Source organism: Nothobranchius furzeri, chromosome 11, assembly GCF_043380555.1.
Source record: "Nothobranchius furzeri strain GRZ-AD chromosome 11, NfurGRZ-RIMD1, whole genome shotgun sequence".
Classification (NCBI taxonomy): Eukaryota; Metazoa; Chordata; class Actinopteri; order Cyprinodontiformes; family Nothobranchiidae; genus Nothobranchius; species Nothobranchius furzeri.
The window spans coordinates 25,415,427-25,431,411 of record NC_091751.1 but is presented as its reverse complement, the minus strand read 5'-3'; the positions used below and the strand labels follow the sequence as shown (position 1 = coordinate 25,431,411).

The 15,985-nt window shown below is 42.2% G+C and overlaps 2 protein-coding genes across 2 annotated transcripts; one reads left to right on the top strand and one right to left on the bottom strand.

Moving 5' to 3' along the window:
* Positions 1-4,506: 4,506 nt before the first annotated feature.
* On the top strand, positions 4,507-15,174 carry rpl15 (ribosomal protein L15). Its single transcript, XM_015955767.2, has 4 exons — positions 4,507-4,594; positions 5,336-5,517; positions 7,671-7,807; positions 14,824-15,174. Exons 2-4 carry the CDS (start codon positions 5,346-5,348, stop codon positions 15,127-15,129), a joined length of 615 nt encoding a protein of 204 aa, XP_015811253.1. The 5' UTR covers positions 4,507-4,594; positions 5,336-5,345; the 3' UTR covers positions 15,130-15,174.
* Positions 10,563-14,790, bottom strand: LOC129163316 (E3 SUMO-protein ligase ZBED1-like). The gene is made up of 2 exons (XM_070556242.1): positions 12,193-14,790; positions 10,563-11,921 (listed from the first exon to the last, which is right to left on the bottom strand). Exons 1-2 carry the CDS (start codon positions 13,028-13,030, stop codon positions 10,921-10,923), a joined length of 1,839 nt encoding a protein of 612 aa, XP_070412343.1. The 5' UTR covers positions 13,031-14,790; the 3' UTR covers positions 10,563-10,920.
* Positions 15,175-15,985: the final 811 nt, after the last annotated feature.

The following is a 15,985-nucleotide window of genomic DNA, read 5'->3' as shown; positions in this document are numbered from 1 at the left end:
CAGGTTTTATACTGGTTTTCAAAAGGTTGCAGGTTTTATAAAACAAACATTTCTCTAATCATTTCTGCCGTATGACTAAATCTTTATATTACTAATCCTCTCTATTGATTACAGTTAAAATGGTTTGGAACAATAAATAATTTTGAAATAATTGGTTGGCCAACTGTCTTGTTTTTATAGGAAATGCAGAGCATTTTTGAACTGAAATAAAATGAAATGTAAAAAATATAGTTTGAATATATGTAAATCAATTACCCGGCTTCAACACAAACATATTAGTTCATGTTAATTTGGTTCGATGTGAATACATTAGGTTGGTTAAATTTCAATATATTAGCTTGGTTCAATAATTAAAATATGGTTCTACGTAAAAAAATCAATTTCGATCAATGCAAAATTTAAAGTTTCGATCTAGTCTAGTAATATTGTTCATATCAACATAAAAGTATCAGGTCATATCAAGTGACTCAATTTGGATTCTATGAAGTCAAATATTTTGGATGTGACCATTGGACATCAATTTTTTTAATTTCAATGGGGTTTTTCTTTTTACAGTGTACAATAACAGAAAACAGTTCTATTCCATATCCTTACTGGGTTTGCAAACAGTGATCGCCGCTTCTGTCATGTCAGTGTGGGCCACCCTGGCAGCTGGCATGATGCAAGAGCCTTTCACCACACAACTGTTGCACACCTACTTGAAGAAGACCCCAGGCTCTGGTCCCAAATGGCATGCACATCATTGGAGATTCAGCTTACCCCCTATTGCCACGGCTGATGAAGCCTTACAGGGATAATGGGCACCTCACAGCCAGCCAAAGGCACTTTAATAGAAAACTGAATGCGACTCATGTTGTAACTGAACATGCATTTGGCATGCTGAATGCAAAGTTTAGGAGGCTCAAATGTCTTCACATGAAAGGCATAGGACATGTTAGTGCAACTGTGACAGCATGCTGCCTTCTGTACAGCATTTGTTTGGATCCTAGTGACCATGTGGAGGAGGATGAGCTAGAGCAGGATGAGAATGACCCACATCCACCACAACCCAACAATGAAGATGCTTCAAACTACAGGGACAGGATTTGTTCCCAGATTGAAGCTAGCCCACCCTTACCCCAGCACCTTATCCAATGTTTGGTTTTATTCTTCATTCCCACACATTTATGTGAGCTGGTGTGCTGTATGCCACAGGGGGATTTGATGCACTTTAAGTGAAATCAGTCTGCTCTCCAACTCCTAAATCTGTACATTAAGTTTGAAACAAAGTGCATCTCTATCATCAAGACTCCTGATGTGCCTCCCAGTGGCAGCTCATGGAAACTGGGTGATATGATCCCAGGCAAAACCATCAGGGGATCTCGGAGCATCAGTGGTCCCCAGAGGCAAAGTGACATTACCGTTAGTAATTTGACATGCCAACCACTGCTTTTATGTTAAATCCTTTAAAGATAAGAAACAAAATACCTTTAACGCTCAGATATACATTTTTATTTTGAGTGTCCTTCTAACAAACTGAAAAGTTTTTCTTGCCGCTTTCCAAGTTCTTTTAACTGATTCAGGATTTGACACATGCATGTAATGACTTGTTTCTTAAACCCCCTTCTTTTTTCTTTCAGCCGTCTCCAGTTGGCCAAATCTGGCCTCGTAAGTGACTCCAAGGCAGTGGTCCTGGCTGCGCTCAGCATGGGCCTCATAGGACTGAAAAAACGCTGGGAGATGAGCAGTCGTGCTTCTCTTAGAGCCAGAAGCTTGTCTGTCCTGTATGGCCGATGAGGGACCAGGTTGCTCTTCGGTTTCAGCAGGTGATGTCTGAGCCAGCCGCCGAAGGATGGGCTTCTTTAGGAAAGAGGGGAGTTGAAACAGTTGTGCCAGGTGGTGCACGTCCCACCACTGTGTGACCAAAAAGTTCATCCATTTGCTGACAGAAGAGGGATAAACAATTTTCATTAGTTATTGTAGAACTTTACTGAACACTTTTAATTACAAATAGTCCTTTTTGTCAAAAGAAATGGTCCAAGCACTTACTGCGGGGTCCCCAATCCTGGTCCTGGAGGGCTGGTATCCAGCAGGTATTGTGGTTTTTCTGCTCCAACAGACTTGATTCAGTGGTTGAATCACCTGTGCCGCAGCTCATCAGGCTCTGCAAAAGCCTGTTAATTGGCTGCTGGTTGAAATCAGGTGTGTTGAAACAGAGTTCAAACTAAAACATGCAGGATACCAGGACCAGGATTGGGGACCCCTGACTTACTGTGTAATAGTCCCAGGTAATTTTCTCCTCTCCAGTCAGTCTACTTCTGTCTTTGGCTCATTTGTATGTAGTTACCATGTTTCCCAGCTTTTTTCTTATTTTCTCGTTGGTGAAGTTGTATTCTCGTCTAGAGAATTCCTGTTCCAGCTTTTTATAGAATAAAGGTTTGTTACGGTGATAGAGATGCTGATGTTCTCTTGTTAGCTCTAGAAGCAGCAGTGCAATACTGTATGTGAATTCTGTTCAAACAAAGAACTGTTACAGGACAGCATCTTCAAAATATAAAGTATTAGTATCCAAAATACCACTGTACCTGTCGGTGGTCCATGGCATTCTGGCTCATTGGATGGACATGAAGATTGCAGTCCCTTTGAAGATATTTTAACAGAAGTAATGCACTGGTTGAGTGGGACAACCGACTCACTCTGACCTGGGATTTTGGAAAGTTGAACCTGGGCAACTTTATAAGGGTGCTGATTGAATGTTTGAACTGACTGAACAGATGTGCTCACAGTTGAAGGTTGAGTTCCTGCTACGGGACTAGGGGTGATGGACACTGGCATCTTGGTAACAGGGGTGGGACACTGGTCTCTCAAAAGTTGACCAGTGGACAAAGGCGGGTTAATTTGTGGATTTCCTGCCGATGCTACCAAAGGTTAACCAACACACACACACACACACACACACACACACACACACACACACACACACACACACACACACACACACGGAAGTTTACCTTGATTCTGGTTTGCAGCTCTTACTTGATCCATTATGTATGTTGCATAGTTGTTATCTGAAAAATACAACCCAACAGTTCACTCTTTTGATGAAGATTATGATTAAAGATGAATGAGGTGACTGAGCTATCATTGCACATCATTAACTTTGTTTCTTCCTAGTTGTGATTTGTCCTCTTTCTGCATGCATCATCAACCTTGGAGACTGGAGTTAATAATGTTAGAAATATATTTTATAGAATCTGTAACTTACCATTTTTTATCATTTCAGCGGTTTGTCTGCTCACAACCAGTTTAAGGGTGCCCTTGCTGTCTGTCAAACACGCAGCGACTTGATCCATTTTTCTGAGAACAATCCCTATTTTCAGGAGCCTTGTATAGCAAATTGGTTGAGTAGCTAAGTGGATTCACACTGTTACTTCTAATCACCAACACATTGTACCCAAATAATATTTATTGCAGGCGTTTGTTCTGTGATTTTACTGATGGTGGAACTCATTGTGACATTTGTTTCTTCATTAAAGCTTATGGTGACATAACCAATAACTGTGGCTGTGTCTCTATTCAACACTGAGAACTCAACAAACTGAGTAAGCTCTCTGGAATGAGGATGAAATGTTGTTAAAGAAATAACACAGTCCAGTTGCTGTTTAACAACCTTTTTTAAAATAACTATGACCTGGATGACTGAGAACCTTCACAGATATTAATAAACTCAGCAATTGGTCGAGTGTGACTCATATTGCTGTTCATGTTCTATTTCCAGGAACATTAATATATGTTTATTACAAAGAAAACATGAGTGAGCATGGTGTGTGTGATGTGCTGCTAAACAAATGAATCTCAAATATAATAAGCAGTGACATTTTGCTTCATAGATACTGTAGCTGATAAACAGTATGCATAGTGTAAAATGGTGTATTTGGCTGATATAAATTGTTATTTTTGCGAGGTGTTTAAAGATGTAAGGATAAGTCTGAATCAATTCAATAAGATTTCTATGTTAGAATTACAAATTTTATTGCAAAGAACAAGTAAAATTCTGGTGCCTGTTAGCAGCTGAAACACATCCTCACATGCTTGTGGATATAATATAATGCATATAGAGACATGACTGTAATAATAAGTAAAGGTTATCAGCTGTAGGTTTAGTGTGCTTATAGGAAACGTGCCAAAAGAACACAAAACACATTTCTCTATGGCATATTGTTGTCTTCATCAAAACCTGATTTGTAGCTACAGCTAACATTTCATGTTCTAGACATAATCGAAAGATGTTTTTGTGTAATTTTGCTATGGTTGTGTTGAAGATATAAATGATTTGTGTGGATATAGGGTTTGATAGTGATCTCATTATTACATGTTTGTTAATCTGCCAATTTTTCTTCAGCGCGTAGATAAACTATAGTGGTAATTGAGTAATTTGACCAATCCTAGGTGTCCTAAGTGTCGACCTGAACCTTTGAGATATCTCTCGGCTTTGGAGTCGACCTTTTAAAAAGAATACATTTCCCATAAGCGCAGGAAGGGAACTACGTCACCTTCGTTTTGATAAAGCATGCTGGGTAAAATTCCTCTCTCTTTCCGGCTGGTCCCCCATCATGTAAGCTAGAATTTCCACACTTTAGAAGAGAACGTAATCCATGAAAATCATCCTTTATAAAGCATCATCCGTCAATATATCTTAGAAGTTAACTCGATTACGTATTGACTATGCTTATATCCTGAAAATGTATTAACACATTCTGCAAATGTAGCGATTAATAGTCCGGTTTTACCGGAACGTTTATGTTGGTTAGCTAGCTTTGAGCAGCGCTGTTAGTTGCAGCGCTGAAGCGAGTAGTTTTTGTGTTTAATGCCTTATTTGTTAAAATATGTCTGTCACCGCGTTTTGTTATTTCTAACGTAGGTTTAGACTTAAGGAATCTGTGCTGTGTGGGTTTGGAGCTATGTAGCTAGCTGTAGCATAAGAGCTAAATTCGAACCAAAGGCTCGGAAAGGCACGCGCTACTAAAACGTTATCTTGATTTTATTCATTATTTAGTTTGCGTTGGTTCTCTGATGCCTGTCTCATTTCCAGTAGTTAAACTGGTGAAGGAAAACCAAGTGGCTGACTGTAAACCGAACGGAGTTTCTCACTAAGCTGCATGAAACCCTGTGTGGTAACTTGTCTAAAGAGGCAGAATAAAGGAAAAGGAATATTAGACACTTGGCTGTTAATGAGATGTAATCGTCTGAGTCATGCAGGTTAAATACTAGTCTGTAGGATTTCCTTCAATGAAGACCTCGGTGCTACTCTGCTGGTTTGGATCCGAATTAACATTCTTAAATGTTTGTTTTCCAGTTAAGTCAACATGGGAGCATATCGGTATATGCAGGAGTTATGGCGCAAGAAGCAGTCCGATGTCATGCGCTTTCTGCTCCGCGTTCGCTGCTGGCAGTACCGTCAGCTGTCTAACCTCCATCGGGCACCGAGACCCACCAGGCCCGACAAGGCTCGCAGACTGGGCTACAAGGCCAAGCAGGGTGAGTGCTGTCCCCAGAGTTCATGTTGGGTGTCTTACCATTTTTGCAGCAGGTACCTTTTTTCTGGAAGCCCTTCTGCATTCAACAAAGTTTGATCAAGATGTCATGCTGATAATGTTTTCAGTACAACACCTGGTCCTTTCAATAACCCAAAACCTTCTTAATGCTCTTGTAAATGTTTAAAAGGTAAATCATTCATTTCACAAGTGCAGGTAAACATTAAACTGAGTCTTCAGTTGTTAAAGACTTTCACATCAATGCTGAGACACAGAACCACTTTACTGTTTGCACTAGTAGTGATCAAATTGACTGGTTGCTGATAATCGTTGGCCAGTTTCTGTGAAAACGTATGTGATCAACATGTTCTAATTGGAGCCGATCACCAGAAGCTCATCCTTTGCAGCCTGCAGAGACCCTGTGTAATCGGTATTTAAAGAGCAAATTGCAGGTTAGACTCCCATGAACCAATGTTTAGAGAAACATAATAGAAACTTGTTTTAAACTTTTTTTTTTTACACGTACATATTTTTTTAGGCTTTTAGTCATTTTTGTGAGAGTTTATTTATTTATTTTTCTTTTGCCAAACCAAGTGACATCAGCTGAGGGAGTCCTGTTAGCTTAATCCAGAGGAAAAATATGGATTCTAATGCCGGCTCTGACACAGAGGAAACTTTAAATGTTTGTAATTATACTTATGATGGACCAAAACCATAAAGTTGTGAGTTTGCTGCACGCCCCAGAGAGCAGAGACCAACGAGAGGGAGAAACGATTGGCCAAAGCAGAGAGATTGTGGAGAAACAGCGGGGGAGCAGCTTGTGAGTTAACGATGTTAGCTTAAACTCGTGTGCTGACATCACAATATTGTACAGATTGCTATCATGTACCAAACAATTAAAATTTAAGTTAATATAATACTATTGAGCGTCTGTCAGCTGTCTCATACTCGTTAATATCCGTTCACGTAACGTAGTTTAGCACTTAGAGAGAGGGAGAGAGACGCCTGTGATCCAGTCCTGGAGCTCATGCGTGCTTCTGACATCAGCCAGTCGAGCTGATAATTTTTAAAAACTGCACATGATTCTTACCTGGAGGTCTGCAGCGGTTCTGATATGGTTCCGACCCATAAAGCTCGCTCGGCTGGCCCGCCGGACTGAGAAAGAAATGCCTGTCGCTCTGTTCTGGAGCTCATGCGGGCTTCTGTGAGCTGGATCCGACCCAAACACCAGCAAGTCAGATGAGTTGTGTTTTTTAAAAGCCGCACATCCTCTCCTGGTGGTCCAGGCGCCGGTTCTGATCCAGTTCCGACCTGGAAACCAGATGGCCCGCTGGGCCGCGCATCTCTTCTGGTGGTTGGTTCTGACCTGGTTCTGACGGTGATCTGAGTTCCAGAAATTTAATTTTTTTAATCCAGCCACGGATTTCCGCAACTTAGCGCCGACCTCCCTGACCCGGTACCGACCGATGTGGGCTACAGAAATCCGTCTTTTCAGCTGCACTAAACACCCTCAGGCACGGAGATAGAGGCGTTGTTTCTCTTCTCTGGAAACCCGTGGACTCGATGTCCAGACAGGCTGGAGTTGGTACAGCCTTCACACACTACAGTTAATCAACATGAACACAATCCAACACTAGTAAGCTCTTCTAACTCCCTTTGGTTACGTCAGAGGTTCGGTTTTTAAACCGAGCCTTTTTAGAAGCTTTGCTGAGAAAGGCCACTTTTTACTATAAAACTCTGCTGTTATGTATTTTAAAACAAAATATACACAATAAGCATTTCAAATAGTATTTTTGGACAGCATTTTGAATAAATTAGAAAAAATTAAACCAACAATTTGCTCTTTAAAACTATCATATCATAACATCTAGTTTGCTCATTAATTTTCTTGATTTAAAAAAATATTTAGTAGATTTCTTTTTGATGAACCTTTTTAAGGGTCTTTTGTAAAGCCACGTTTGGTGCACAAAGATTCTCACCTGGACTGAAACCATCCTTACGGTATCTGTACTATTAAAGCCCACAGGATTCCCTGGTTTAGTGAAAGCTGCTCGTTGTCTTCTGTAGGAGTGAACCAACAGCTTTGATCCCAGGTCTTATTGGGTCTAGGGTTTATCTTTATTTGTGCAGCCCTTGATGAGATTTTGTGTTCAACAGGCTATGTCATCTACCGTGTTCGAGTGCGTCGAGGTGGCCGTAAACGCCCCGTTCCCAAGGGGGCGACCTACGGCAAACCAGTGCACCACGGCGTGAATCAGCTCAAGTTCGCCCGCAGTTTGCAGTCAACTGCTGAGGTACGCGAGTCTTGTCTTCATCAGCAGATGTTTGGTTCATGTCTAAGAAGTTTGGAGTTTTATTTGTGGTGTTGGGTCTTTATAGCCTAGTGAACTAGACCAAATTCTTGCTTTGCAAAGAATGGTCTAGGCATGCTCCATTGGAACCTCAGCAGCTCCTACCAGGACTCTGGCTAGCCAATCACAGCTCTAAAGGGGTTTCAAACACATAAAGAGCTGTGATTGGTCCATAATGGTGGGCCAATCATAGTGCTCAATCTGCTTAGTGAACAAATCACAGAGCTTTATCCGCTTTGTGGGCAAATCAGGGCACTCTATATGCCTGGTGGGTGGGATGATGCAACAGAGTGAAACAAGAGTATGTCACATTCATTGTCCAGTGGAATGCGGAGATCATTTGAAAGACAACAGTAGAACCCGCCCCACAACCGAGAGCCGTCAATGGAGCATGGCCAGACTAAATAATACATTTATTTAGTCTGGCTTGCCAGGCTAGGGTCTTTACACAGTTCAGATTGGATTACCATTACAAGTAGTGCTGCCACGATGAGTCAGTTTGTCACGATGACCAACAAAATGGTCGACAATAAATTGAATAAGCAACATTGTATAAAAAATGTTACTTTTTTTATCTTGCCTGCTGCGTTTCTGCTGGGGGCACGCACGCAGTAGTGGCCGTCCGGGTCAGCCGCTGCGTCATCGGAAAAACGGGATTTTGGGGAGATGCCAGCGTAGCTCAAAAGTTTAGGAGCATTTTACAAAGATTAAAGAAGCATGTACAGCGCAAAATTAGCAAAGTAGAACCCTCCTTTCACTGGAGCTCAATGGCGATGCACAAACACCTTAAAAGGAAGCTCATCTTGGCAGAGGAGGAAGATTAGTGATGGGTACTTTGACATTTGAATCTATGGTACCAATTTTTGATACTTTTGAGTGTTTAATAATTATTTAAATAGCTTTTAAAATTAAAAATATACTTTTTGCCCAATAAATAACCACATTTGATAAATACCATAACAGACAACAGTTTGTATTTTGTCATCGTAGTGTTGTACAAATGTCTTAAAAATCAAAACCTTTAACTGTTTCTAAACGATGCAAAAACAAACCCAGCTCCATGTACTCATCATGTTCTATGCCCTCTAAAATAACTGATGAGGAGACCATGCATTATAAACTACAAATAAAACTAAAGCAAACTTCAATACCATGCAACAGTTTGTATTTTAATATTGTGGAGTTTGACAAACTAAACCCAGCTTCATGTACTTTTCCTCCCTTCTCTGAACAAATTGTGATGGTGGGTCCTTGTAGTTTAAACTGCTAATTACACTGAAGTAAACATCTTTGCTGTGAACCATATTTACTGTGTATCTTCATTCCTTTTGCCATTCATTTTCAAACTGTTTATTTTTCCTACTCTAAAGCTGGAATTTCCAAGGAGATGGCGAACACACCATCAGATATGTAAACAAAAACCAAACTATCAAGCTAACGTTCTTGGACTGTTTATTCTGCTGCTGGAGCAGATTAAGATGACTCATACTAACTTAGGTCGTTGTCGCTGGTTTCATCACCCAGTTACCCATCCCATTTAGTGAGGTGAACCCAAACTTCAGAACGCTTCGTCTCTGCCATGCTGCTCTGTTCACAGCTCGCCCAGAGTGACTGACGACATTACGCTCTTGCTCCGGCGCGTAGCATGGGTATCAAAAAAAGGCAAAAAATGACACAAGTCAGTACTTGGTCGGTACTATGGAATTCAGTCTTTGCCTTTTAAAAGTACTGAATTCAGTACCCATCTCTAAAAAAGATGGAACAGTCACTTCTGTAAGCTAATTACCTCTTGTTAGCTTCTAACAGCCATAGCAATAATAGTAGTGGTGACTATTTCATTACCACACGTAACGTTACAAACACTAATTTATTGTGTCCCTCTACGTTAGTCTTAAAAAACAGAACTCTTCTTCAGTGGACAAGTTTGCTACTAAGTGAAGAACACGCACACCTCGGCAAGCTAATGTTCTGAATGAGGCAGTCTTAAACATGTTGGTGACAGGAATGAGACCCCTGTTGTTAAGCTATCATCTTGTCTTTATTTTTAGATGGCACATAACGGATCATACTTGAAACTAGAAATGATGGGTATATTATAGCAGCTGCATCCTGGTAAAATAAGTAATGCTTAATGCGTGACACCATTTGTTGACTAATCGTCAAACATGATTAGTCCATAGTTAAAATGTTTGTGGCAGCCCTAATTAAAATATACATAGCTTCTTGCTCTTTGGGATTTTCTCTTTTTAGGTGAAATTATAGTTGATGCTGATTGTAGCAAGGTTCTGTTTTAATACAGCTCCAGTGGTCTCTAGTAGGAATGAATCTCTTGTAAGGACAGATCAGAATCTGTTTTTGCCGCAAGCCGCTTTTTGGACACGTGAATTTCAACAGTCAACATAGGGCTAGACAGGAAATCACACACGGTTTAAGTATCCCCAGTAATTTTCAAAATAAGTCAAATGCAGCGATGCAGTTTCATGTAGATTAAGTCAATACGATTGACATAAAGGCTCATTTACTCCCTGCATCATTCCAGAAGCGCAGTGGTGTGGTTTTCATGGCTTTAATCCTGGCTAGGGCTGGGCGATTTTGCCCCCCAAAAAAATCTTCGATTTTTGAAGAAAAATTCGAGTTTCGATTCGATTTTCGATTTTTTTCCCCAATGCACTTAAAAAATGGCTGCAGACATCAGATATAGTGTCAAAAGTGCAACTTTATTGCTATGATTGTCCTCAAGAGTTAAACTGCGTAGAATCCCAAAACAAAAAGTAAATGAGGCTCTGTCATTCAACAATTTCAAGCTTTAACCCAGGTTTAAACAAAAGTGCAACAGCTTCACAGTAGCTTAAATTTTCTGTTCAAGAAAACACATTAATAAAAATTTTGTAACATAAAATTACCAAAAAAATAAAAATCTCAGTATAGTGTGAATACAAAAATGAAACAAGCCTGTGGCAGACATATAGCCTGCTCAAAGAATGAACAAATCTGTAAACGTTTATAACAACAAAATATGTGCTTGTTAGATCTCTGAAAAACTGTGCATGCTCATTCTAAACATTTTTTGCAAGAAAGATGAGCCTGTCCACAACATCTGGCTTAAGGCAGGCCCGGTTGCAGGTAACTATTCCTCCACCTACACTAAATACTCTCTCTGAGGGGGCACTAGTGGCTGGAACAGAAAGATATTTTTTAGCCAGTAAGCTTAGTCTTGGAAAGTTGGGCTGATGAAGCTTCCACCATTCAAGAGGATCTGTGTCTGGCTCAATGTCTGGAATAAGTAAATACGTCGCAAGCTCAGTCTCAATTTTTGTTTTCTCAGATTGTGGGTGTAGCGTGGTGGATGGTGCAGATTTTTTAAAGAAGGCACCAAGAGTCATTTTCTTTTTTGGCGGGGTGTTCTCTTGAACAGCTGAGGGACCAGCTTCCTCTGTGGTAGAGTTGCAGAGAGCAGAGATCTCAGACACCGCTCTTTTTTTGACAACTTCCAGTTTGCTTGCATCAATGTAGGTTGTACGGAACCTCGGGTCTAAAAGTGTGGCCATGTCCAAAAGTTCCTCTTTCTCCAAATCACAGTATTTACTTTCAAGGTAACGCATGATGTTAGCTTTGATTGTTTTTGTTAGCTCCAAATCTTCCTCCTCTGGCAGGAGGAGACTTGTTTTAAACAAATGCAGCACCGGTTTGATGCATGACACACTGACATATGACTCCCCTGACAGCGCATCAGTGAAGTCCTGGAGAGGTTTCACTGCTTTGTTGGTGGCTTCCAATACTTCCAAATCTTGCCACGTGGGAACAAGATGACGTGTTTTCTTGTCTGCACCCAGGACACGAGTTATTGCCTTCTCTTGCTCAAGAAAGCGCTCAATCATCTTTTGACGAGACCCCCAACGAGTTGGGGATTCTGAGATCAAAAGATGCTGGGGAAGTCCAAGCTCAGCCTGCACCTCTGTCATGTCTCGCCTTTTTTTCCAGCTGTAGGAGAAGGCGGATACAGCTTTTTTGCAGACCCCTATGGCCCGATCGATCCTTGGATCCTTCACACCACTCTCTGAAATAAATGTGAAGACATTTAGTATATTTTTTGTCACGCCAAGCTTAAACTGCATTACAATTGTTTTGTACTTTTATCACAATTTTAATAGCTGTAACACAGTTTAATGCATAATGCAGATTAAGGAAAAGTCAGGTTTATTTATGTAACCCAGTCTGTGTGTAAACCAGTTGAAATATATACCATATTCTGGCTATTAAATTACAAGCAAACAGTGCTTTACAATGTACAAGTATGTGCACCTATTTATTTTTACACCAACTCTTACCTATAGCGTTGTGGAGTCTGTGGCCAAAACACTGCAGGCTGGGCCAGTTGTTGTCCTTAAGAGCTTTTATGATGTTGGTGCCACTATCAGTTGTCATGCAGACGAGTCGTTCCTCCGAAAGTCCCCAGGAGCTGAGAGCGTCTTTTAAGCCATGGGCAATTATTTCACCAGTGTGGTTGTCGGGGAAATACGCTGTCTGAAGGCAGATGCTGCGCAGAGTCCAACTAGTGTTGATGTAGTGAACCGTCAGGCTCAGATATGGCTGCATCGTCCGGCTGGACCACAGGTCCGTTGTGGCTGAGTAGAACTGCATCTCCTCCAGCTCACTGCGGATCTTTTCCCGGGTTGTATTGTACAGGTGAGGCAGCGCTACATCGGCGAAATACTTGCGACTGGGGACAACGTACCTCGCATCCAACACTTTCAGCAAGTGATTAAAGCCTCGCTTTTCAACAGAGTAAATCGGCAGCATGTCTGTGGCAATATAAAAAGTGACCGCCTCTGTAATCGCTTTCCATCGCGCTCCGTTCTTGTCATAAGGTACACAGTTTGTAAAGCTCTCAGGAAGTGTAGTCTGCTTTTTAGCAGGTGTGCTAGAGGAGCCGCTGTCGCTGCGGAGCCGGCTGCACTTCTCCCATTCTTCGGGATGTTTATTCCTCAGGTGCTGAAAAAGATTTGTTGTACTGCTGCTTCCAGTAGCAACAGTTTTGAAACATATTTTGCAGCAAGGCTTCGTCTGTGTTTCGTCTGCTGGATGAAAACCAAACCAGTTCCAAATTACGGAATTACTTGTGCCTTTCTTTGGAAGTAGTTCTCTGCTACACGCTGCCGCTGCCATGTTGTTTTGACTGTGTAGGCAGAGGCGGGCGGCGGCTGGCTCATATCGCGCTACGGCAACAAAACAAGGACAAAACGCGGAAAAGTCCGAAAAAAACTTTAGTGTCAAAAAATTCGAGTTTGCAAAATAAAAATCGTTTTAAACTACAAAATCGATAAATAGATTAAATCGATTTTTTGCCCAGCCCTAATCCTGGCAGTGGCGAAAGACATCAAACGGCGATATCAAATGTAATTTCCTTCTTTTGGTTTAGTAACGGGCGGAAAAAACTCAGGGGTCTTGTGATCTTGTGAGTTGAGCAAGGAGCGCAGCAGAGAAGCTGATTTGCGGTTTACCCCTCCTTTCCACTGGAGCCGTGACGGAGCCGTCAGCAGTAAGTCACTGCAGCAGCACGTCATAGCTGCTGATGGGAACCGCTGTGGTCAACAGAACCTTTTCCACCGGAGCCGTCAGCAGCGCGAGTCGCCCGCGTCTCAGGAGCAGCATGTCGCGGCCTTTACGCGCCAGTTCTATTTTCTACGCGCTACGCCTCTGAAACGGGTCAAGTTTGACATTTTTGGGGAAGGAAGGACAGGAAATCGGACGCGGAAACGGAGCGAAGCTTCCCGAGATGTTCAGAATAAAGAACGTACTGCCTTCCGGTTGCTTTACTTTAAAAAAAAAAAGGTTACTAACTGTGCGGCCCCGTGATAAGTTATCACCTAGCTAGCGGTCTCCTTTGTTTTTCAGGTCCGTATTGGCGATTATAAAACGGACAGAACATAAAACACAAACCCTTTGGAGCCATGTTGTAGTTTTCTCCTGCTTGTTGTTGTGTTTACTGACAAAGTCACAGTGACAGCTGCTCCCCCGCTGCTACGCCTCTGGTGGGAAGGGCCGAGCAGCAGCTTACGCGAGCAAGACGTGCTGCTGACGGCTCCGGTAGAAAGGAGGGGTTAGACTCTCCCGGTATGCTCTGGGGTGCAGTGATTGTTGCGGGGAAACCTTTTAGCTACCGTTCCTCTAGCCGTTCCAGGCAACTGTTAGCTTGTACTAGCAGAGATGTTCTCTGCCGTTCCTGGACGCTAAACCAACAACAGCCTTACTCATGAGTCCATGAATGTTAAGTGTGACGAAGATCTGTCCGGCTTTTCTCATCATAGCATTTCACTGTATTTTATATCAGAAGCTAATACAGGAGATGGGTGTAGGAGACTATTTTCACGTTTAAAATAGCGTTGAGTTCAAAAATAAGTAAAAATATTTTCTCAGTGAAGGACCTCTTTTACCCTGCCGCTGTCCTTCTCGAGTGACCCCTTCATGATGAGATGGCATTCCTTGGTGTCCACTTGGCAGGGGCTAGGTGGTGCTCACTCCTAAACAAACAAACAAACAAACAAACAAACAAACCCACATGGGGTAGATCCTGTGTGTAGATCTTTGTAATAGGGACAAGACTCAAGAGGAAAGACTTGGGCATGGAGCTGTTGGGAGAATGGAAACGTGTGTGTTGGACTGGTTTCATGCATCACTGATAGTTTGGTTAAAGTACGTTTCTAAATTCAGGCTTTTAAAACAACCAGGAGCTAGGTTTATGACCACTGCTAGCATTTTATCTTTATCTTAACCTCTTGAAGCATCTTCAGCTCGGTTCCACTTGATCCTCCGGTAAAACTCAGAATACGACAAAGACGAAACGTGGCTTCTGAGTTTTTTAGTGTTGGATGACTGTCATGCTTCCCCAAACATCTGTGAAGGTTTAGCAGCAGTTCGTGTCAGGATGTCACCACTGACCTGTCTGCCTTTCTCCTCAGGAGCGCGCTGGCCGTCACTGTGGGGCCCTGCGGGTACTGAGCTCCTACTGGGTGGGTGAGGACTCCACCTACAAGTTCTTTGAGGTCATTCTGATTGACCCCTTCCACAAGGCTATCAGACGCAACCCAGACACCCAGTGGATCACAAAGGCTGTGCACAAGCACAGAGAGATGCGTGGCCTGACCTCTGCAGGAAAGAAGAGCCGTGGCCTCGGAAAGGGCCACAAGTTCCACATGACCATTGGAGGCTCCCGCCGTGCTGCCTGGAGGAGGCGCAACACTCTGCAGCTGCATCGTTATCGTTAAAACACGCCTGTACATTACAAATAAAGTCAGCCCTTTTTACGGTCACACCTGTCTTGTTTTTGTCAGCTCAGTGAGCAGCCCAGTGAAAACACATGAATGTGGTTTCTAAAGCTGGTATTAAAAATGTTCATTTAAATAAGATCTGATTAGCTGAGAGAACGCCACCAGTTGAGTGGGATCCAAGGGGAATTGAGGAGATAACCTCTGGTCTGCCCCAGTACTTGACTAGTTAGGGACAGCAGTAGCTCAGGAGGCAGTGGGGTTGTCCAGTTTGGACAAGATCTTATCCATGTTACCTGCTGGTGGTGGTCGGCAGACCGTCCCAGGACAGATGTGGCTACATCGTAGCTCATCCCCAACTGGGTGGATGACTTGAAGTGCCTTGGGGCGTTGTAGAACCCAAAGAAGTTGCTATAACAAATACAGGTCTTAACTATTTTAATTAATATTTTGCATTAATAACATTTTAAAAGTATACGATTCTAGTGTCTGATTATGCTCAATTGCTTAATCCAATTTAAGAAAATAAAGATGTTCATACTGCCAATACCAGTTTACATCAGCAGTTGGTAGAGTTGATCTTTTTTTTTTTTTTATTTAGGGAATAAATTAATGCTGTTCTGATCTCCATGGGTTCAGAGGTCTTCCCAATGTGATGGGACAGAGATCTTGTCTTATCCCATCCCAGTAGGGAGCCAGGTGGCTCACATCTAATAAAAGGCAGCTGCCTGCTCTTCCAGCGGAACAGCCCTTTTTACGGTATGGCACTTCAGGTGCTGGGGTACTGAGAGACTCCAACTGCTAGCTGCAATCGTAAGTACTCTCCCTCCTGTGTTGCCTGCGCGGCGATAGTTCA

Bases quoted from the DNA above. Each gene is read 5' to 3' on its own strand.
- rpl15 (XM_015955767.2), top strand. From the start codon at position 5,346: ATGGGAGCATATCGGTATATGCAGGAGTTATGGCGCAAGAAGCAGTCC. The intron at 5,518-7,670 runs GTGAGTGCTGTC...TGTGTTCAACAG, and splicing joins GGGCTACAAGGCCAAGCAGG to GCTATGTCATCTACCGTGTT. The intron at 7,808-14,823 runs GTACGCGAGTCT...CTTTCTCCTCAG, and splicing joins GTTTGCAGTCAACTGCTGAG to GAGCGCGCTGGCCGTCACTG.
- LOC129163316 (XM_070556242.1), bottom strand. From the start codon at position 13,030: ATGGCAGCGGCAGCGTGTAGCAGAGAACTACTTCCAAAGAAAGGCACA. The intron at 11,922-12,192 runs GTAAGAGTTGGT...CATTTATTTCAG, and splicing joins CAGACTCCACAACGCTATAG to AGAGTGGTGTGAAGGATCCA.